The 23,124-nt window shown below is 42.1% G+C and overlaps 2 protein-coding genes across 9 annotated transcripts in view; one reads left to right on the top strand and one right to left on the bottom strand.

Annotated features, from left to right (window-relative positions):
- Positions 1-23,124, bottom strand: part of LOC128699828 (torsin-1B) — a 287,527-nt gene that overhangs the window by 231,870 nt on the left and 32,533 nt on the right. The gene's annotated exons all lie outside the window — the stretch shown is intronic.
- The window catches only part of LOC128699829 (major facilitator superfamily domain-containing protein 6), a 229,660-nt gene that overhangs the window by 175,354 nt on the left and 31,182 nt on the right, over positions 1-23,124 (top strand). Inside the window, exons 5-7 of the mRNA XM_070102378.1 lie at positions 7,787-7,952; positions 16,284-16,452; positions 16,733-16,906. Of these exons, the coding sequence (XP_069958479.1) occupies positions 7,787-7,952; positions 16,284-16,452; positions 16,733-16,906 (509 nt within the window). The remainder of the gene's footprint in view (positions 1-7,786; positions 7,953-16,283; positions 16,453-16,732; positions 16,907-23,124) is intronic.

Genomic DNA, 23,124 nt, shown 5'->3' with positions numbered 1-23,124 from the left:
TAGGTACGCATTCAGAAAGCCCTGAGTATTCAGAGTATTCGGACAAAGAAATAAAAGAAAAAGCTTAGGGACTTCAGCAGTAGTCTTTAGCTTTTTTTAGTTGTGTCTTATAAGCGGCTACATTATTGTGCACCCGCAGCTCGTCCTGTGAACGGCAGTGAAAAAAAAAAACAGTATTACAGAGGTCAGAATGGGTATCGTTCTCCACTGACCGTTGTTACATCGCTAGAAATATTAGTTATTTCATATTTTACAATAACTTCATATACTTAATAAATGTAACAAGATCACATTAAACAGGTGATATCACAATATGCAAAAAAAAACCACTGTGAAAAATAGTGAACATCCAAGCTCTTTCGTGATTTCTCAATATTAAGTCCTTGATAATGTGTCGTGTTCTACCGTCCTCAGCATCAGTGACAATTTTCCTCGTTCTCTTCCCGGGACGTTTGTCATTATACACAGCTCTGTGAGCAATTGGGATATGTGTGGTCATCTGGCTCTGACGGGATTTATCTAAAGATATCTATTTGACTTACTTAAGAGCAGTTGTTTCCGTTTCTGTTGCCAGAGGAAGTCTTATTTCCTTTCTAATTCCCGCCGAAATTTGAGCAATATATTTTTTTAATCGAGTTTCAGCAAAGTTGTAGATGAGGGGAACAAACTTCCATTGAAACGAGAGCCTTGGATAGCTTGAAATTTAGGTTGGACAGGTACAGAAGTGGGTGTGGGTGGGTTTGAGCTGAGCTTGCTTGGCATGGACCAGTAAACCTGCTGCTCAATACAACGTAAGCTGTGGTGGCCCTCCAAACCAACAACAACAAGGTGATTAAATTTTATCTGCTTTCTGGCTTGCCTTGGTGGGGTGCAGACGTCTCACTATTCTGAGTATTTGGTGGCAAATTTTTCCCACTCTTCCTGAGATACTTATCCTCACCTTATTCTGCCTACATGGATACATTAAAAGCCCCATTTTTACCGGCTTCTGTGAAACGCCGGTTACTGATTCAAGTGGGACTGTAGTCGTTCCGCTCTGTTGGGGCTAAGGGCAGGGAGTCCACCTAACCTAATTTGGAATATTATTATTACATTCAGGAGGGGAGAGCTAAATATATATGAGTCATACATCCTGGGGTCATAGGAGGCAATCAAGCTTGATTTAAGCAAGGGAAGGTCAAGTTCATTTCCTTGGATCAAAAAGCCACCTTCACCGACTTCAGGAGACCTATTTGGTATCATTTTGTTACCGTTTCTATATTCAAAGGAAACTCCTGTTCGGTTTCCTCTCATTATCCAGTTCTGGGCATTATTTATTTCTCTTACATCTGGAAGCAGGGCTACCTCTCAAGGGAGGTGCCTTGGCGTTGGTGAGGGGCTCTTGATCTAGGGAATTGGATCTGTGATCCGGTTCCCTGAATTGAGCCTGAATGCCTTCCATCCCCCCACATGCGCTGTATAATCCTGTAGGTTTAGCGCTCCCCTATGATTATAATAATGGAAGCAGGGCACTATACTGCTGAAGGTATCAGTGGCCCTAGAAACAATAGCAATTTGGAATTTTTTTTTACTCTTTGGGGTTTGTTCTTTTAAATCACTTGATAACATAACTTACCAAATCGTAATAACAAGATTGGAAACAAATAATGGTAGGGATGGGGTTAGAACCCATGGCAAGTGAGTCATCCACCCCATTGCGTAAGCCACTAGCCAGCTGACGCAGTGGCTTATGCACTTGCCTCCAGTTTTACGACCCGCTTACCATGAGTTTTCTTTTTGATTATAATTCTTTTTGATTATAATAATTACCATGAGTTGAAATCCCACCCGTTACATGGTTTGTTTACCAAGACAAACGCATCAACAGCGTTGAAGAAATATACTTCAGTGTATATCCAAGAGTGACTGTATGCTCACCAGACTCATAAGCTCCATAAAAGAGATGTGTTGTCAACTGAGCCTTAAAATCATGAACAGATTCTTGTAAGTCACTGGCAACCTATTAAACAATCTAAGAGCAACAACACGAGGCTCGGTGTAAATGATTCTACCGCAGCGATTCACAGACACATTCCCGAGCCTAACAAGAAGAGATTAAGTTTAAATTGTATCGCCTGAGCAGCTAATTTATTGTGAACCCCATGATCATCCCGTCTGTGAACAGTAGCGCAAAAAAAAACCACAGGATTACAAAGGTCACAGTGGTCTATATCAGACCCCCAATGAGCAATGAAGATTAGGTTTAACTTAATGAATTTCAGTGCAGGTATTGGCGTGTGGGGGACGTCTCACTCTAGCCCTGCCCTGAGATTCTGTGATGAATTCTCCCACTCTCTCCCCGGGATGCTTGCCTTTATTATACCCAGCTGGGCAATTGGTAGGGGCACCGTACATCAATGCCTCGCCCCTCTTAAGATTTCTACGGCCATGGAAGAAGCCGGTGTATGACTCGGTAGAATATGGGCAGAAGAAGGTTGCTGACTTAGTGGAGTGTGGGCGGCAGAAGGGTGCTGATTCAGTGGAATGTGGGCGGCAGAAGGTTGCTGACTTAGTGGAGTGTGGGCGGCAGAAGGGTGCTGACTCAGTGGAGAGTGGGCGGCAGAAGGTTGCTACCTCAGTGAAGTGTGGGCGGCAGAAGGGTGCTGACTCAGTGCAGTGTGGGCGGCCAAAGGTTGCTGCTTCAGTGGAGTGTGGGCGGCAGAAGGGTGCTGACTCAGTGGAGTGTGGGCGGCAGAAGGGTGCTGACTCAGTGGAGTGTGGGCGGCAGAAGGGTGCTGACTCAGTGCAGTGTGGGCGGCCAAAAGTTGCTGCCTCAGAGCAGTGTGGGCATCTAGCTCTGCCGAGGTTTAAGTGTGGGTTCGTCTGACCTAAATGAGAACTTTTTGTTGCCGTTTGTCTTCTTGAAGGGGATTATTGTTTTCTTCCCAATTCCTGCTTTACTCTGGGCACAATTTCTTCTGCAGAAACTGTCACAGTTCTATTTTTTCAGGGACCCAAATGAAAATAAGTCGCAGTGACTTTACTGGGTTATCCTAGATTGCCCAAGACCATTGTAAAATAATATTTATGTACACAAAACCTAAATATAAATTTTGCAAGAAGTCCTGTGCATACTATGGGTTTTCAAATTGTGTATTTTTATCATGGATTACTTGAAATAAATGTACCGTTATTATTATTTAGGGATTATGCGGCTTAAGCTTTGGTGGCCCTATAAACACCCAACAAAGAAATTAAAATGATTTATCCATGGCAGAGGAGGGTAGGATTTTAGCACCGGCGTTGCTGGAGTGCAGACGTCTCACTCTATCTGGTCCTGAATATCAGTGATAAATTCCAAATTCTCTCTCTAGGGCGTCTGTCCTCACCATGCCTAGCCCGCTGGACAGTTGATCTGGGGCGCTTTTCATCAGCTTCGTTTTATTTTTCGCTATGTTGTGGCTTAGCGCTTCTTTTTGATTATAATAATAATAATTTTCGCTATGAGGATTTTCAAGGCTTGGGGAAAGCCTGTTTGCCGACTCAGATAGTAGGATGTCTGAATCTACAATTGTTCTTAAGGTGTGGGACCCACCTGACCTAAGGATTTCTGTGCTGGCTTTGGTGAAGTGAGGACGTCTCCTTCTACCCGAGCCTTGAGCATCAGTGACGAATTTTCCATGTTTTATCATTCCCGTCCTCCCAGACGTGTGTCACCATCAGACTTCTAAGCAATTGTTTTTTTAGGGGGGGGGGGGGGGTCTAACATAAATTCCTTCTAGGCCGATCGAAAACCTGCTGTTCTTGACTTTGTTTTGGGTGGCCGACTCTGCCAGAGTTTACGCAAGGAAGTGCACCTGACCCCAATTGCAAACCTGTTGTTCTCGTTTATCTTTCCGGAGGAAACTTGCTTTCCTTTATAATCCTGCTCACATTGGAGCAACATTTTTTCCCAGACTCAGGGAAATAGGTCTCAATAAGGTGTAATCTTTCGTGTCCCTTAGCGCCCTAAAAGGCTATATCTGGACTTCTGAACCAACCTTGGTATGTGTGTGTCTGGCTCTTGTTGTGCGTCAATAACAAATAACCCCAGGATGCTTGTCCTCATTTGATTCTGCCCGCAGAGCGCGTTAAAGGAGAGATACCAGTTCTATTTTACCGCTCTGCAGATATTTCACACTTGTGGTGGGAGCTCTGTTACTGAGGATGTAGTGTGTCTGCTAGGACTAAGCAGGAGAGACCACCTAACCTAATTGAGAACTTTTTCTTCATATTTTTATTTGCAAAAAAAACCTCCTGTTCCTTTTATCGCCCAGCTGTGATTTCTGGATTTTGTGATTTCTGGGCAGTATTTCTCCCTCGTTTATCCAGAATCACAATTCGGTACGGCGTAATATGTCCGTGACCCTATAAACCACAAGAAGGCTTGCACCATGGTGGCCCTTAACAACCCCAACACCACAAGATACGGCGTCAACTGTCAATGGCCCTATAAACCTTAGTGTGGTAGCTCTAGTTCCTTGGGCTCTTGTAGGTTTAGCGCTTCATTTTTTTTTATTATAGTAATAATCTAGTTCCTTGTATTAAGAGCCTTTGACCCCACTCATGTACCTGTCTGCCCTTTACCTGTTAGAGGAGCAGACAGGTATAAGAGTGGGAATAGTATTTAGGTAGCATGGAACAGTAGTACCTACGTAGCGTGGAACAGTAGTACCTACGTAGCATGGAACAGTAGTACCTACGTAGCATGGAACAGTAGTACCTACGTAGCATGGAACAATAGTACTTAGCATGGAACAATAGTACTTAGCATGGAACAATAGTACCTACGTAGCATGGAACAATAGTACTTAGCATGGAACAATAGTACCTACGTAGCATAGAACAATAGTACCTACGTAGCATAGAGCAATAGTACCTATGTAGCATGGAACAATAGTACTTACGTAGTATGGAACAATAGCTACGTAGCATAGAGCAATAGTACCTATGTAGCATGGAACAGCAGTACCTACGTAGAATGGAACAGTAGTACCTACGTAGAATGGAACAATAGTAGGTACGTAGCACGGGCCAGTAACACCTATCATGGGTCAGTAGGTTTACTGTAGTGCTGATTTATTATGTTCCTATAACTGACGAAGAAATATAAGTTATAACCTCGTAATTCAGAATTATTTTCCCAAAATATTATTCATTAAATAATAATAATAATAATCACACATACACACACACAGCTGACTCTCAGGGCCAGGAGCTGAGTCTCGACCTCCTGCAACCACAATTAGGTGAGTACACACACACACACACACACACATATAGATATAGATAGATAGATAGGTAGTAGGGTGATAGACAGCAACCACCCAGGGAGGTACTACCGTCCTGCCAAGTGAGTGTAAAACGGAAGCTTGTAATTGTTTTACATGAAGGTAGGATTGCTGGTGTCTTTTTTCTGTCTCATAAACATGCAAGATTTCAGATACGTCTTGCTACTTCTACTTACACTTAGGTCACACTACACATACATGTACAAGCATATATATACACACCCTTGTGGGTTTTCTTCTATTTTCTTACTATTTCTTGTTCTTATTTATTTCCTCTTATCTCCATGGGGAAGTGGAACAGAGTTCTTCCTCTGTAGGCCATGCGTGTTGTAAAAGGCGACTAAAATGCCAGGAGCAAGGGGCAGGTGACCCCTTCTTCTTTATATATTAAATTTACAAGGAGAAAATTTTGTTTTTCCTTTTGGGCCACTCCGCCTTGGTAGGATGTGGTCGTTGCGTTGAAAGAAGAAAAAGAATATACATGTATATGAAGTTCAACGATGAGAAATTTAAATTACTCAGATATGGTAAACACGAGGAAATTAAATCTTCATCAGAGTACAAAACAAATTCTGGCCACAAAATAGAGCGAAACACCAACGTCAAAGACCTGGGAGTGATCATGTCGGAGGATCTCACCTTCAAGGACCATAACATTGTATCAATCGCATCTGCTAGAAAAATGACAGGATGGATAATGAGAACCTTCAAAACTAGGGAGGCCAAGCCCATGATGACACTCTTCAGGTCACTTGTTCTATCTAGGCTGGAATATTACTGCACACTAACAGCACCTTTCAAGGCAGGTGAAATTGCTGACCTAGAAAATGTACAGAGAACCTTCACGGCACGCATAACGGAGATAAAACACCTCAATTACTGGGAGCGCTTGAGGTTCCTAAAACTGTATTCCCTGGAACGCAGGCGGGAGAGATACATGATTATATACACCTGGAAAATCCTAGAGGGACTAGTACTGAACTTGCACACGAAAATCACTCACTACGAAAGCAAAAGACTTGGCAGACGATGCAACATCCCCCCAATGAAAAGCAGGGGTGTCACTAGCACGTTAAGAGACCATACAATAAGTGTCAGCCCCTCATGGAAGGTTCCTTGATGGGGCTCTTGATTTAAGGAATTGGATCTGTGCTCCAGTTCCCCGAATTAAGCCTGAATGCCTTCCACATCCCCCCTCCCCTGGGCGCTGTATAATCCTACGGGTTTAGCGCTTCCCCCTTGATTATAATAATAATAAGTGTCAGGGGCCCGAGACTGTTCAACTGCCTCCCAGCATACATAAGGGGGATTACCAACAGACCCCTGGCAGTCTTCAAGCTGGCACTGGACAAGCACCTAAAGTCGGTTCCTGACCAGCCGGGCTGTGGCTCGTACGTTGGTTTGCATGCAGCTAGCAGCAACAGCCTGGTTGATCAGGCTCTGATCCACCAGGAGGCCTGGTCACAGACCGGGCCGCGGGGGCGTTGACCCCCGGAACTCTCTCCAGGTAAACTCCAGGTAAACTGTATATATATTGTAACTACATAATCAAAAACAACATTGTGGCTAGCCGGAGAATTGAACTCGTGTAGTTTCAGCCCCCGTTATGGCGAGTGAAAATTAACAGCGCTCTAAACCACTGGACTGTACAATCCTACGATTGTAGGATTGTACAGTCCAGTGGATAAGAGTGTCATGAATTTTCACTCGCCATGAGGTGGGCTAAAAAACACGGGTTCGATCCTTTGGCTAGCCACAATGTTATATATATATATATATATATATATATATATATATATATATATATATATATATATATATATATATATATATATATATATATATATATATATATATATTTTTTTTTTTCAACAAATCAGCTGTCTCCCACCGAGGCAGGGTGACCCAAAAAGAAGAAAATCCCCAAAAAAGGAAATACTTTCATCATCATTCAACACTTTCACCTCACTCATACATAATCACTATCTTTGCAGAGGCGCTCAGATACGACAGTTTAGAAGTCCCTCCAAATTGCCAATATCCCAAACCCCTCCTTTAAAGTGCAGGCATTGTACTTCCCATTTCCAGGACTCGAGTTTACAGATGACCTGGACATGCGACGGGCTCTCTGACCAGTATACATACCTAAATAATGTATATTAGTGCTGTTTATTACAATATACAGTACACTACTGAATAAACATTTAAAAATATACTGAAAATGTTATAAATGGTGCAAAGGTGACATTAAATCAATATCAAAGATGGTTGACACAAACCCACTACCATTATAGTATGTTCCTTGCTTAGTGACGAATTCGTTTACTGATGTGGTCTTAGAAACGGAACTCCGTCATTAATTGAGGAGAGGCTGTATATGATAATATGTACTAATAATAGTAAAAAGATATTTGTACTATTAGTAGTAATATTGTGATAGTGTAATAAAATATGTTAATAATACTTTTGTGTTGCAGCGGCTGTGTTGCACACAGCACTGTTGTTCGTGCCATCATGTGAGGTGTCGCCAGCGACGGAAGCGGCACTCAGTTTGAGGTGTGACACTAGTGGTGCTGCCATGGTGCTCGACCCCTGTGGCAACCCATGCCCTCGACCCGTGGCCTTTCACTCATCTTCCTTTGAGTAAGTTGATTATAATTACGTATTAATTATTGTACAGTGGACCCCCGACATTTGATGGCATCGACATTTGATAAATCCGACATTCGATGCATTTTAACGCAAAAATTTCGCCTCGACATTTGATGGAAAACCCGACATTGATACGATTCGTACGAGACGTGCCCACATGTGGCCTGAACTGCCCCGTGTGTGCCAGTGTTTACAAGCCAGTCAGTGTGCGCACATCTAAGGATACATTCGGTACATTCCATATTATCCATATTATCACTGTTTTTGGTGCTTGTTTCTGCAAAATAAGTAAAAGTAACCATGGGCCCCAAGAAAGCTTCTAGTGCCAACCCTTCGAGAAAAAAGGTGCTAATGACTATTGAAATGAAGAAAGAGATAATTGCAAAGTACGAAAGTGGGGTGCGTGTGTCGGAGTGCATGATGATTTGGTAAAGAAATTGCCTGCAACTAGTGGTGATGTGAGTGAATTTAAGGCCAGCAAAGGTTGGTTTGAAAGATTTAATAATCGTAGTGGCATACACAGTGTGGTAAGGCATGGTGAGGCTGCCAGTTCAAGTCCTAATGGAAGGGGATTTCTCTTCTAAACACTAACACCATCCACACACTCCCCTCCTCCCATCTCATCAATCATCACCAGATCTTCATTAAAGGTAAGTGTCAATTATTCTGTTGTTATTAATCTATTGTTATTGTTGTTATTGTAATTATTCTGTTGCATTAAACTTAATATTTCATGTGGTAAAATTTTTTTTTTTCATATTTTTGGGTGTCTTGCGCGGATTAATTTGATTTCCATTATTTCTTATGGGGAAAATTAATTCGACTTTCGATTATTTCGATATTCGATGAGGTCTCAGGAACGGATTAATATTGAATGTCGGAGGTCCACTGTATTTATGGAAAAAGAGGTAAACCTGTAGGGGTCATATAATGCCAGAGGAAATAGGGAGCAGTCAGATTCAAGAGGACAGATCTTATACCTTGCATGGAACCCCAACTTGTGGCCTGGTAGGTAACGCTCTCGCCTCATACACATTGTCTGTGGTTCAATCCCCGACAAGGGCAAAAACATTGGGTGTACAGTGGACCCCCGCATACCGTCGCCATCACATAACGTACAATCCGCATACCGCTCGCTTTTATCGCAAAAATTTTGCCTCGCATACCGCTCAAAAACCCGCTCACTGCTCTTCGTCCGAGACGTGTCCAATGTGCGCCCTTAGCCAGCCGCCGGTGGCATTGTTTACCAGCCAGCCTCCGCGGTAACATCCAAGCATACAATCGGAACATTTCATATTATTACAGTGTTTTTGGTGATTTTATCTGCCAAATAAGTGACCATGGGCCCCAAGAAAGCTTCTAGTGCCAACCCTACAGCAATAAGGGTGAGAATTACTATAGAGATGAAGAAAGAGATCATTGAAAAGTATGAAAGTGGAGTGCGTGTCGCCGACCTGGCCAGGTTGTACAAGAAACCCAAATCAACCATCGCTACTATTGTGGGCAACAGAAAGGCAATCAAGGAAGCTGTTCTTGCCAAAGGTTTAACTGTGTTTTCGAAACAGAGATCGCAAGTGATGGAAGATGTTGAGAGACTCTTATTGGTGTGGATAAATGAAAAACAGCTAGCAGGAGATAGCGTCTCTCAAGCGATCATAAGCGAAAAGGCTAGGAAGTTGCATGAGGATTTAATTAAAAAAATGCCTGCAACTAGTGATGATGTGAGTGAATTTAAGGCCAGCAAAGGTTGGTTTGAGAGATTTAAGAAGCGTAGTGGCATACATAGTGTGATAAGGCATGGTGAGGCTGCCAGTTCGGACCACAAAGCAGCTGAAAAATATGTGCAGGAATTCAAGCAGTACATAGACAGTGAAGGACTGAAACCTGAACAAGTGTTTAATTGTGATGAAACAGGCCTGTTTTGGAAGAAAATGCCAAGCAGGACCTACATTACTGAGGAGGAAAAGGCACTCCCAGGACATAAGCCTATGAAAGACAGGCTTACTTTGTTGATGTGTTCCAATGCTACTGGTGATTGCAAAGTGAAGCCTTTATTAGTGTATCACTCTGAAACTCCCAGACTGTTCAGGCAAAAGAATGTCCTCAAGGAGAATTTGTGTGTGCTGTGGAGGGCAAACAGTAAGGCATGGGTCACTAGGGACTTTTTCTATGACTGGTTACACCATGCATTTGCCCCCAATGTGAAAGATTACCTAACTGAAAAGAAATTAGAACTTAAGTGCCTCCTGGTGTTAGACAATGCCCCTGGTCATCCTACAGACGTGGCAGAGCGACTTTATGGGGACATGAAATTCATTAAGGTGAAGTTTTTGCCTCCTAATACCACTCCTCTCCTGCAGCCCATGGACCAGCAGGTTATTGCAAACTTCAAAAAACTGTACACAAAAGCTCTGTTTGAAAGGTGCTTTGTAGTGACCTCAGAAACTCAACTGACTCTAAGAGAGTTTTGGAGAGAGCACTTTAATATCCTCAATTGTGTAAACCTTATAGGTAAGGCTTGGGAGGGAGTGACTAAGAAGACCTTGAACTCTGCTTGGAAGAAACTGTGGCCAGAATGTGTAGACAAAAGGGATTTTGAAGGGTTTGAGGCTAACCCTGAGAGGATTATGCCAGTTGAGGAATCCATTGTGGCATTGGGAAAGTCCTTGAGGTTGGAGGTTAGTGGGGAGGATGTGGAAGAGTTGGTGGAGGAGGACAATGAAGAACTAACCACTGATGAGCTGATAGATCAACTTCAACAGCAAGAGGTCAGACCTGAGGAAACTGGTTCAGAGGAGGGGAGAGAGAAATTGAAGAAGTTGCCTACTACAAAGATTAAGGAAATCTGTGCAAAGTGGCTTGAAGTGCAAACCTTCATGGATGAAAATCACCCTCACACAGCTATTGCAAGCCGTGTTGGCAACCTGTACACTGACAATGTTGTGAAACACTTTAGGGAAGTCATAAAGGAACGAGAGGTACAGGCCACTATGGACAGATATGTTGTGCGAAAGAAGTCCAGTGACTCTGAAGCTGGTCCTAGTGGCATTAAAAGAAGAAGGGAAGTAACCCCAGAAAAGGACTCGACACCTCAAGTCTTAATGGAAGGGAATTCCCCTTCTAAACACTAACACTCTCTCTCCCCTCCTCCCATCCCATCAATCATCACCAGATCTTCAATAAAAGTAAGTGTCATGTAATTGTGCATGCCTTTTTCAGTTTGTGTGTATTAAAATTAACATTTCATGTGGTAAATTTTTTTTTTTCATACTTTTGGGTGTCTTGCACGGATTAATTTGATTTCCATTATTTCTTATGGGGAAAATTCATTCGCATACCGATCATTTCGCATAACAATGAGCCCTCTTGCACGGATTAAAGTCGCTATGCGGGGGTCCACTGTATTTATTTACACCTGCTGTCCTCATTCACCTAGCAAGTAAGTAGGTACCTGGGTGTTAGTCATCTAGCTTGGGTTGCATCTTGGGGGACAAGATTGAGGACTGCAATTGAAATAAGACAGACAGTCCTTGACGATACACTGCATTTCTTGGGATATCCTGGGTGCTAACCCTCCATGGTTAAAAATCCCAACAAAATCTTATCTCTTACATACATACAATGTTTATTGCCCCTGTAGTTTTAAGTTAGGCATAAGTTTACCCAGAATGCTCTGCATAACCATGGGCTTTCAAGTGTTGCCCATTCCTATACTATAAGCAATGTATCATGCAGAAATAAACTTGAAGTTGAATTAAGGTACTGTACTTCCTTCGAGGGTTAAGTTAATTATTATATTATTAATATATTCTTTCCATGGGGAAGTGGAAAATAATCCTTCCTCTGTAAGCCATGCATTTTGTAAGAGGCAACTAAAATGCCAGGAGCAAGGGGCTAGTAACCCCCTTCTTCTGTATAAATTACTGAATGTGAAAAGAAGAAAAGTTTTCATTTCTTCTTTTTGGGGGTCACCCCGCCTTGGTGGGAGATGGCCGGTGTGTTAAAAAAATTAATATATTCGCGGAAAAATGCCACACCTGTGAGAATCTTATAGCACTTGGTGAATGAGAGGGACTCATGGTGAAAGACGATATTCGAGTTTGATCCGAGAAAAGGAAGAGTAGATTTAACTCCTTGAAATGAGGTGCTTTTAAGGGGTTGTATTGCAATCATTTTTCTTATAAAGTTCTTCTCTGTAGTGCAATTTTTTTTTTTTGCAAATCCAATTAAAAAAATAAATAGCACGTGAGAAGGCCTTCATGGTGTGCTGTTCACGAGGAAAATAATAAGATGGATAATGAGATGATGGACATATGTACATCTGTTTAACAATTTGGGACCCGACTGTGCATAAGTTATCCTTATCAAGTTTCTATGTCAAAATGAAATACAGTGGTACCTCGGGATACAAATTTTTTTTGTTTCAGCAGGCTGTTCAAGTGCCCATACCGAACGAATTTGTAATCATAAGGAATAATGTAAATCAGATTAATATGTTTCAGACCCCCAAAAATACACTTATATAAAAGCACTTACATAAATACACTTACATAATTGTTCGAGTTTTGAGCTGTCCCTATCCTGAGGTACCACTGTACAGTGGACCCTCGACCAATGATGTTAATCCATTCCAGAGAGCTTATCTTTAGGCAAATTTATCATTAGTCAGATTAATTTTCCCCATAAGAAATAATGGAAATCCAATTAATCCATTCCAGACAGCCAAAAGTATTAAAAAAATTATTTCTTTTTCATGAAATATACATTTCCCTACAAAGAAAACAGTGAGACATGCACAATAACTATATAAATAAATGTTAAAATGACACCTTTATTGAAGAGTATTGATGAGTGATGAGACACTGTTTTTCTTGAACACTGGGATTTTCAGAGTGATACACTAGTAAAGTCTTCACTTTGCAGTTCCCACTAGCATTACAACACAACAAAAAAGTTAGCCTGTCTTTCATAGGCTTGTATCCTGGGAGTGCCTTTTCCTCCTGAGTAATGTAGGTCCTGTTTGGCATTTTCTTCCAGAACAGGCCTGTTTCATCACAAATGAACACTTGTTGGGGTTGGAATTTTTCAGCTTCGCCATGGCTTATCACACTGTGTATGCCACTACGATTCTTAAATCTCTCAAACCAAGCTTTGCTGGCCTTAAATTCACCAATATGAGCACTGGTTCCAGGCATTTTTTCCTGTTCACCTGGGTGTTAGCTGACTGGTGTGGGTCGCATCCTGGGGAACAAGATTAAGGACCCCAATGGAAATAAGTTAGACAGTCCTCGATGATGCACTGACTTTCTTGGGTTATCCTGGGTGGCTAACCCTCTGGGGTTAATTGTTTCTTGGTAATTGTTTCTTGTTAAGCCACACCAAAAACACTCTCTCCACATCTTTGAGTAGTACAGTTGATGGTGGTAGAGCAACAGCTGATGGTGGTGGAGCAACAGCTGATGGTGGTGCAGCAGCAGCAACAGCTGACTGTGGTGCAGCAGCAGCTGACTGTGGTGCAGCAGCAGCTGACCGTGGTACAATAGTATTTCGATAGTATTTCTCACCCCGTTTTACAACAGGGTTGGCACTAGAAGCTTTCTTTGGGCCCATGGTGGCTCATTTAGTAGTTACAAGCACTAAAAACAATGGAATAATACAAAATTTATCGAATATACGCGTGGAACCGTCCACCCTGGCTTGTAAAAATGACGGCAGAGCAGCTGAGGCGCTCAGGCTGGACGGACAGGTTTTGGAGGAATCATGTTGGTCGAGATTTTCATCGTTGGTCGGGCCAAAATTTTTACGCTCAAATACTTTGTTGGATGAATTTATCGTTAGACGATGCGTTCGTTGGCCGAGGGTCCACTGTACTTGTATTTATACTTCAACTGGACTGTCTTGATGCTGGTGAAGGGCTCCTGATTCAGTAAATTCGAGGTATCTTCCTGGGTTGAGCCTGATTACTTCCCATTTCACACAAACTGTGAGGATGTTACAGTTCTGGAGGTGGGAAGTACAGTGCCTGCACCCTGAAGGATGGGTGAGGATGTTACAGTTCTGGAGGTGGGAAGTACAGTGCCTGCACTCTGAAGGATGGGTGAGGATGTTACAGTTCTGGAGGTGGGAAGTACAGTGCCTGCACTCTGAAGGATGGGTGAGGATGTTACAGTTCTGGAGGTGGTAGTACAGTGCCTGCACTCTGAAGGACGAGTGAGGATGTTACAGTTCTGGAGGTGGAAAGTACAGTACCTGCACTCTGAAGGATGAGTGAGAATGTTAGTTCTGGAGGTGGAAAGTACAGTACCTGCACTCTGAAGGATGAGTGAGAATGTTACAGTTCTGGAGGTGGAAAGTACAGTACCTGCACTCTGAAGGATGGGTAAGGGTGCTGCAGTCAGAGGGATTGAATGAATGAATGGTTAATGTGTGTTATTCTTTAGGTCACCATGCCTACCTTGGTAGGAGATGGCCGTTGATGTAAAAATAAAAACTAACAGGAGAAGTTATGAGAGAAACAGTGTAATATATTTAACCCGTAAACAGTCCAAATGTATATATACGTTCTCTCCCGTAGTGCCCCAACTTTTTTGAGAAAAAAAAATAACTTTTTTTAATAGGAAAAAAGAGCATATGGTACCCAGGCATCCCCAATTATTTTAATATGGCGCACAGTGAGTGCACACACCCATTCTCTCATGTCTAGGCGACTCAGGCTTATCCTGGCAATGTTGAATGTATGACAAAGAAAATGTGTATATATATTTTTTTTTTTCAACAAGTTGGCCATCTCCCACCGAGGCAGGGTGACGCAAAAAAGAAAGAAAATCCCCCAAAAGAAAATACTTTCATCATCATTCAACACTTTCACCACACTCACACATTATCACTGCTTTTGCAGAGGTGCTCAGAATACAACAGTTTAGAAGTATATACATATAAAGATACACAACATATCCCTCCAAACTGCCAATATCCCAAACCCCTCCTTTAAAGTGCAGGCATCGTACTTCCCATTTCCAGGACTCAAGTCCGACTATATGAAAATAACCGGTTTCCCTGAATCCCTTCACTAAATATTACCCTGCTCACACTCCAACAGATTGTATATATATACTGTATATGTATATGTATATATACATGTATATATATATATATATATTTATATATATATTATATATATATATATATATATATATATATATATATATATATATATATTATATATATATATATATTCTATATATATCGAAGAGGTATGGGGTAGGTTTAAAAATGTAGTGTTAGAGTGTTCAGCAGAAGTTTGTGGTTACAGGAAAGTGGGTGCAGGAGGGAAGAGGAGCGATTGGTGGAATGATGATGTAAAGAGAGTAGTAAGGGAGAAAAAGTTAGCATATGAGAAGTTTTTACAAAGTAGAAGTGATGCAAGGAGGGAAGAGTATATGGAGAAAAAGAGAGAAGTTAAGAGAGTGGTGAAGCAATGTAAAAAGAGAGCAAATGAGAGAGTGGGTGAGATGTTATCAACAAATTTTGTTGAAAATAAGAAAAAGTTTTGGAGTGAGATTAACAAGTTAAGAAAGCCTAGAGAACAAATGGATTTGTCAGTTAAAAATAGGAGAGGAGAGTTATTAAATGGAGAGTTAGAGGTATTGGGAAGATGGAAGGAATATTTTGAGGAATTGTTAAATGTTGATGAAGATAGGGAAGCTGTGATTTCGTGTATAGGGCAAGGAGGAATAACATCTGATATATATATATAGGAGTGAATGGAGATAAATATATTTAATATATATATATATATTATATATAAGTACATATATATATATATATATATATATATATGGTATATATATATATATATATATATATATATATATGGGGATTAAGCAGTAAAAACGTATATATGCGTTTGGACTGTTTACGGGTTAAATACTGTAGACTCAATGTACAAGTTCTCCTAATCTTATGATGGTTCGACTTAGGATATTTCGACTTTATGATGATGCAGAAACAATTACTTTGGCGATGAAACTTAAGATAATTACCCATCATAAAGGTGGCAAGTTCGTAACTTGTATTCGTTTATTTACTTTTCGGTGCAGGTATTTAGTTAGTTGCAGTAATTATTTATTCATGTACTTATTCAGTGATAGTAGTTATTTATACACTTATTTATTTATCATATCACATTCATATTCGACTTACGATAAGTTTATCACAACATAACCCCATTGTAACTTGAGCACCTGTATATGCAGCCACAAATCTGCCACTAACAGTGATATTTCTGTTTGTTAGCACATGTATAACTTCTGCAATACGCAGGGTGAAGGATTGCCGCCTTGTGTGTCGGGAGGAGACCAGTACAAAAGAGAATGCAACAGAAGATGAGGTAGTTAAAGTCGACAGAGTCGTGATCAGCGACACTGCTCCTCTTATGTGTTTCCGCACAGGCTCGGGCAACCACGAATACAGAACATTCAACAACGACCGGGTCAGTGCTGGAATTATTTTAACAAATTTATTAACCTGCAAAAAAAATATATAGAACAGTATTCTGAGATAATACTAAAGTGACCTTGTAACTAAAGATGACATTAGAATTAAGATTACCATCATCATTATAAATTCTGTTTTGCAGATAACATTAGTTATAATGCTAGTGAATTCAGAAGATTACTATCATTGTTACTTTTGGCTTGCAGATAACATTAGGTGCAATGCTAGCTGAATTCAAAGATTACATTACTATCATTGTTACCTCTGTCTTACAGATAACATTAGAATTCAACAGAACCTTGGAAGCTACTCATCGCCAGAGTGAGAGTGGAAGGGTGATGTGCTATTACCCACAGCAAGAGTTCAGTACAGTTAGTACTCAGTACACCGGCCTCACTTGTCACGCCTCCCCACCAAACTGTGAGGTTATCTGTAATGCTACAGAACTGGTAAGACATCACTTTTTAACACATATTTCTCACAAAAAAATGTAAATTGAAGTTGTTTTACATGCTATACCTTTTGACTGCTTCCTGGACTACCTTTCCTCCCATGCAATAGGTTGTAAGTCATGTTTGCCTTCAGACTATGTCGTCATCAAGACTTTCAATTGAAATGTGAAATATTTTATCCCAAGACTTTATTTTCCAATTTAGTTTTTATTTAATTTTTATTTATTTATTAAGCACAATGAGGTGTGTGGTGCATAAATTAGTTAGTAATAGTTAATTGGTGCGTGTGTGTACGTGTACACTCACCTAGTTGTCCTCACCTAGTTGAGGTTGCAGGGGTCGAGTCCCAGCTCCTGGCCCCGCCTCTTCACTGGTCGCTACTAGGTCACTCTGCCTGAACCGTTAGCTTTATCATACCTCTGCTTAAAGCTATGTATGGATCCTGCCTCCACTACATCACTTTCCAAACTATTCCACTTCCTGACTACTCTGTGGCTGAAGAAATACTTCCTAACATCCCTGTGATTGATCTGTGTCTTCAACTTCCAACTGTGTCCCCTTGTTGCTGGGTCCCATCTCTGGAACATCCTGTCTTTGTCCACCTTGTCAATTCCTCTCAGTGTTTTGTATGTCGTTATCGTGTCCCCCCTATCTCTCCTGTCCTCCAGTGTCATCAGGTCAATTTCCCTTAACCTCTCCTTGTAGGACGTACCCCTTAGCTCTGGGAATAGTGTTGTTGCAAACCTTTGCACTTTCTCTAGTTTCTTTAGGTGCTTGGCTAGGTGTGGATTCCAAACTGGTGCCGCATACTCCAATATGGGCCTAACGTACACGGTGTACAGGGTCCTGAATGATTCCTTATTAATATGTTGGAATGCTGTTCTGAGGTTTGCTAGGTGCCCATATGCAGCAGCAGCTATTTGGTTGATGTGTGCCCCAGGAGATGTGCCTGGTGTTATGCTCACCCCAAGATCTTTTTCCTTGAGTGAGGTTTGTAGTCTCTGGCCCCCTAGACTGTACTCCGTCTGAGGTCTTCTTTACCCTTCCCCAATCTTCATGACTTTGCACTTGGTGGGGTTGAACTCCAGGATCCAATTGCTGGACTAGGTCTGCAACCTGTCCAGATCCCTTTGTAGTTCTGCCTGGTCCTCGACCGAATGAATTCTTCTCATCAACTTTACGTCATCTGCAAACAGGGACACTTCGGAGTCTATTCCTTCCGTCATGTCGTTCACAAATACCAGAAACAACACTGGTCCTTGGACTGACCCCTGTGGGACCCCGTTGGTCACAGGCGCCCACTCTGACACCTCGCCACGTACCATTACTCGCTGCTGTCTTCCTGACAATTATTCCCTGATCCATTGTAGTGCCTTCCCTGTTATCCCTGCCTGGTCCTCCAGTTTTTGCACTAATCTCTTGTGTGGAACTGTGTCAAATGCCTTCTTACAGTCCAAGAAAATGCAATCTACCCACCCCTCTTTCTCTTGTCTTACTGCTGTCACCCTGTTATAAAACTCCAGTAGGTTTGTGACACAGGATTTACTGTCCCTGAAACCATGTTGGCTGCTGTTGATGAGATCATTCCTTTCTAGGTGTTCCACCACTCTTCTCCTGATAATCTTCTCCATGACTTTGCATACTATACATGTCAGTGACACTGGTCTGTAGTTTAGTGCTTCATGTCTGTCTCCTTTTTTAAAAATTGGGACTACATTTGCTGTCTTCCATGCCTCAGGCAATCTCCCTGTTTCGATATATGTGTTGAATATTGTTGTTAGGAGTACACATAGTGCCTCTGCTCCCTCTCTCAGGACCCATGGAGAGATGTTATCCGGGCCCATTGCCTTTGAGGTATCTAGCTCACTCAGAAGCCTCTTCACTTCTTCCTCGGTTGTGTGTACCATGTCCAGCACTTAGTGGTGTACCCCACCTCTCTGTCTTTCTGGAGCCCCTTCTGTCTCCTCTGTGAACACTTCTTTGAATCTCATGTTGAGTTCCTCACATACTTCACGGTCGTTTCTTGTTGTCTCTCCTCCTTCCTTCCTTAGCCTGATTACCTGGTTCTTGACTGTTGTTTTCCTCCTGATGTGGCTGTATAACAGCTTCGGGTCAGACTTGGCTTTCGCTGCTATGTCATTTTCATATTGTCGTTGGGCCTCCCTTCTCATCTGTGCATATTCATTTCTGGCTCTACGACTGCTCTCCTTATTCTCCTGGGTCCTCTGCCTACTATACTTCTTCCCTTCCCTAGCACACTTGGTTTTTGCCTCCCTGCACCTTTGGGTGAACCATGGGCTCATCCTGGCTTTTTCATTATTCCTGTTACCCTTGGGCACAAACCTATCCTCAGCTTCCTTGCATATTGTTGTTACATATTTCATCATCTCATTTACTGGCTTCCCTGCCAGTTCTCTGTCCCACTGAACCCTGTTCAGGAAGTTCCTCATTCCCGTGTAGTCCCCTTTCTTGTAGTTTCGCTTCATTCACCCGGGCCTTCCTGCTTTCCCCTCCACTTGTAGCTCTACTGTGTATTCGAAGCTTAAAACCACATGATCGCTGGATCCAAGGGGTCTTTCAAATGTGATGTCCTCAATATCTGCACTACTCAAGGTGAATACTAGGTCCAGTCTTGCTGGTTCATCCTCACCTCTCTCTCTTGTAGTGTCCCATACGTGTTGGTACATGAAGTTTTCCAGTATCACCTCCATCATCTTAGCCCTCCATGTATCTTGGCCCCCATGTGGCTCCAAATTCTCCCAATCGATTTCCTTGTGGTTAAAGTCACCCATGATCAGTAGCTTTGCCCTGCACACATGAGCCCTTCTGGCCACTGCAGCCAGTGTGTCAACCATCGCTCTATTGCTCTCATCATACTCTTGCCTTGGCTTCCTGCTGTTCTGTGGTGGATTATACATCACTGCAATTACCACCTTGGGACCTCCAGACTGAAGCATTCCTGCTATGTAGTCACTTGCTTCTCCACTGTCTCCTCTCTCCAGCTCATCAAAATTCCATCGGTTTTTGATCAGCAGTGTGTGTGTACTCACCTAGTTGAGGTTGCAGGAGTCGAGTCCAAGCGTCCAAGCGAGTGTGCGTGTGCATGTGTGCGTGCATGAGTGCTCGCCTAATTGGTTGCAGGTATCAAGTCACAGCTCCTGGCCCTCCCTCTTTGCTGTTCCATGAGCTTTATCATACCTCTTCATAAAACTATGTATGGGCCCTGCCTCCACTACATCACTCTCCATATTGTTCCACTTCCTGCCTACTCTATGACTGAAAAAATACTTCCTAACATCCCTGTGACTCATTTGAGTTTTCAACTTCCAATTGTGTCCCCTTGTTGCTGTGTCCCATCTCTGAAACATCCTGTTCCTATCCACCTTGTCAATTCCTCTCAGTATTTTATATGTTGTTATCATGTCTCCCTGTCCCTTTGGTCCTCCTGTGTGTGTGTGTGTGTGTGTGTGTACTCACCTATTTGTGGTTGCAGGGGTCAATTCAGAGCTCCTGGGCCTGTTGCTTCCCTGGTTGCTACTAGGTCAACACTCTCCCTGCTCCTTGAACTTTATCGTAATTCTTCTTAAAGCTATGTATGGATCCTGCTTCTACCACTCCAATCTCCACATTGTTCCACTTCCTGACATGTCTGAAGAAATACTTCCTAATATCCCAGTGACTCATCTGTGTTTTTAACTTCTAGCTGTGTCTTCATATTCCTCATTCCTCATTCTCAAACATATTGTCCTGGTCAATTCTCAGTACTTTGTACATTGTTATGACCTCCCCACAGTTCTTTTTTCCTCTAGTGTCGTCAGGCTGAGTTCTCTCCTCGTAGGACATACCCCTTAGCTCCAGGACTAGCCTTGTTGCAAACCTTTTTTTTTTTGTTTTGTTTTTTTTCCAACAAGTCGGCCGTCTCCCACCGAGGCAGGGTGACCCAAAAAAGAAAGAAAATCCCCAAAAAGAAAATACTTTCATCATCATTCAACACTTTCACCACACTCACACATTATCACTGTTTTTGCAGAGGTGCTCAGAATACAACAGTTTAGAAGCATACACATATAAAGATACACAACATATCCCTCCAAACTGCCAATATCCCAAACCCCTCCTTTAAAGTGCAGGCATTGTACTTCCCATTTCCAGGACTCGAGTCCGACTATATGTATTTTATATAATTTCTTGACATGTTTGACCAAATGTGGGTTCCATACTGGTGCTGCATACTCCAGTATGGACCTGACATACACAGTGTACAGTGTTGTGAATGACTCCTTACTGTACAACAAATTGGCCATATCCCCCCTTGGCAGGGTGGCCCAAAAAGCAAAACAAAAGTACAGTGGACCCCCGGTTAACGATATTTTTTCACTCCAGAAGTATGTTCAGGTGCCAGTACTGACCGAATTTGTTCCCATAAGGAATATTGTGAAGTAGATTAGTCCATTTCAGACCCCCAAACATACACGTACAAACGCACTTACATAATTACACTTACATAATTGGTCGCATTCGGAGGTAATCGTTATGAGGGGGTCCACTGTATCTCTTTTTCTTTCTTTTCTTTCAACACACTGGCCGTATCCCACCGAGGTTGGGTGGCCCAAAAGGAAAAACAAAAGTTTCTCCTTTCACATTTAGTAATATATACAGGAGAAGGGGTTACTAGCCCCTTGTTCCTGGCATTTTAGTCGCCTCTTACGACATGCATGGCTTACGGAGGAAGAATTCTGTTCTACTTCCCCATGGAGCTAGGAGAAGATAAATAAGAACAAGAACTAGTAAGAAAAACAGAAGAAAACCCAGAGGGATGTGTATATATATGCTTGTACATGCATGTGTAGTGTGACCTAAGTGTAAGTAGAAGTAGCAAGATGTACCTGAAACCTTGCATGTTTATGAGACAAAAAAGACACCAGCAATCCTACCATCATGTTAAACAATTACAGGCTTCCGTTTTACACTCGCTTGACAGGACGGTAGTGTAAAACGGAAGCTTGTAATTGTTTTACATGATGGTAGGATTGCTGGTGTCTTTTTTCTGTCTCATAAACATGCAAGATTTCAGGTACGTCTTGCTACTTTTACTTGCACTTAGATCACACTATACATACATGTACAAGCATATACATACACACACCCTTCTGGGTTTTCTTCTGTTTTCTTATTAGTTCTTGTTCTTGTTTATTTCCTCTTATCTCCATGGGGAAGTGGAATAGAATTCTTCCTCCATAAGCCATGTGTGTCATAAGAGGCGACTAAAATGCTGGTAGCAAGGGGGTAGTAACTCCTTCTCCTGTATACATTAATAAAGTTAAAAAGTGAAAAATTTTCTATATAGGCACCCTGCCTAGGTGGGATATGGCCAGTTTGTCGAACGAAGAAGATATATACATGTATATATATATTCTCCATAGGGAGTTAGTTAGTTAGTTTAATATGTTTATTATGCACCCCATACCCATCCTGTGGGCGGTAGTCAAAAGATTACAGAGGTACATAATGGGTCCAGGGACTGGGCCTCAAAGTTTTGATGGCTGAGCAAGTTACAGAGGTAATGAATTCACAATTTACAAAGGTAATGAACTCCAGGTAGGTCTAGTCACAATCATGACAAGTTACAAAGGTATTAACAGATTATAGAGGTACACAATGGGTCCAGGGACTGGGCCCCAAAGTTTTGATGGCTGAACTAGGTACAAGGTAATGAACTCACAAGTTACAAAGGTAATGAATACTGTAAGAATGGTTACTTACGTTTATACATGGCTACAATCATGAACAAATTTTAGAGTAATGAGCAATTCACACTTCCACACCCGGTCACAACTGTAGTGAGTTATTGGTGCAAATATTGATTGTTGAGTCACACACACACACACACACACACACACACATACACACACACATACACACACATACGCACACACACATACACACATGCACACACACACACACCCATACACACACACCCATGCGCATGCACGCACACACACACACACGCACGCACACACATACGCACGCGCACGCACGCACACACACATACGCACGCACGCACACACACAGACGCACGCACACACATACACACGCACGCTCACACACACACACACACACATACACACACACATACACACACACACACACACACACACACACACACACACACACACAAACACATGTGCGCGCACACACACACACACACACACACA

This window comes from Cherax quadricarinatus, chromosome 81 (genome assembly GCF_038502225.1).
Source record: "Cherax quadricarinatus isolate ZL_2023a chromosome 81, ASM3850222v1, whole genome shotgun sequence".
Classification (NCBI taxonomy): domain Eukaryota; kingdom Metazoa; phylum Arthropoda; class Malacostraca; order Decapoda; family Parastacidae; genus Cherax; species Cherax quadricarinatus.
Note: the sequence above shows the minus strand (reverse complement) of the source record. Positions and strands in the feature narration are given on the sequence as shown.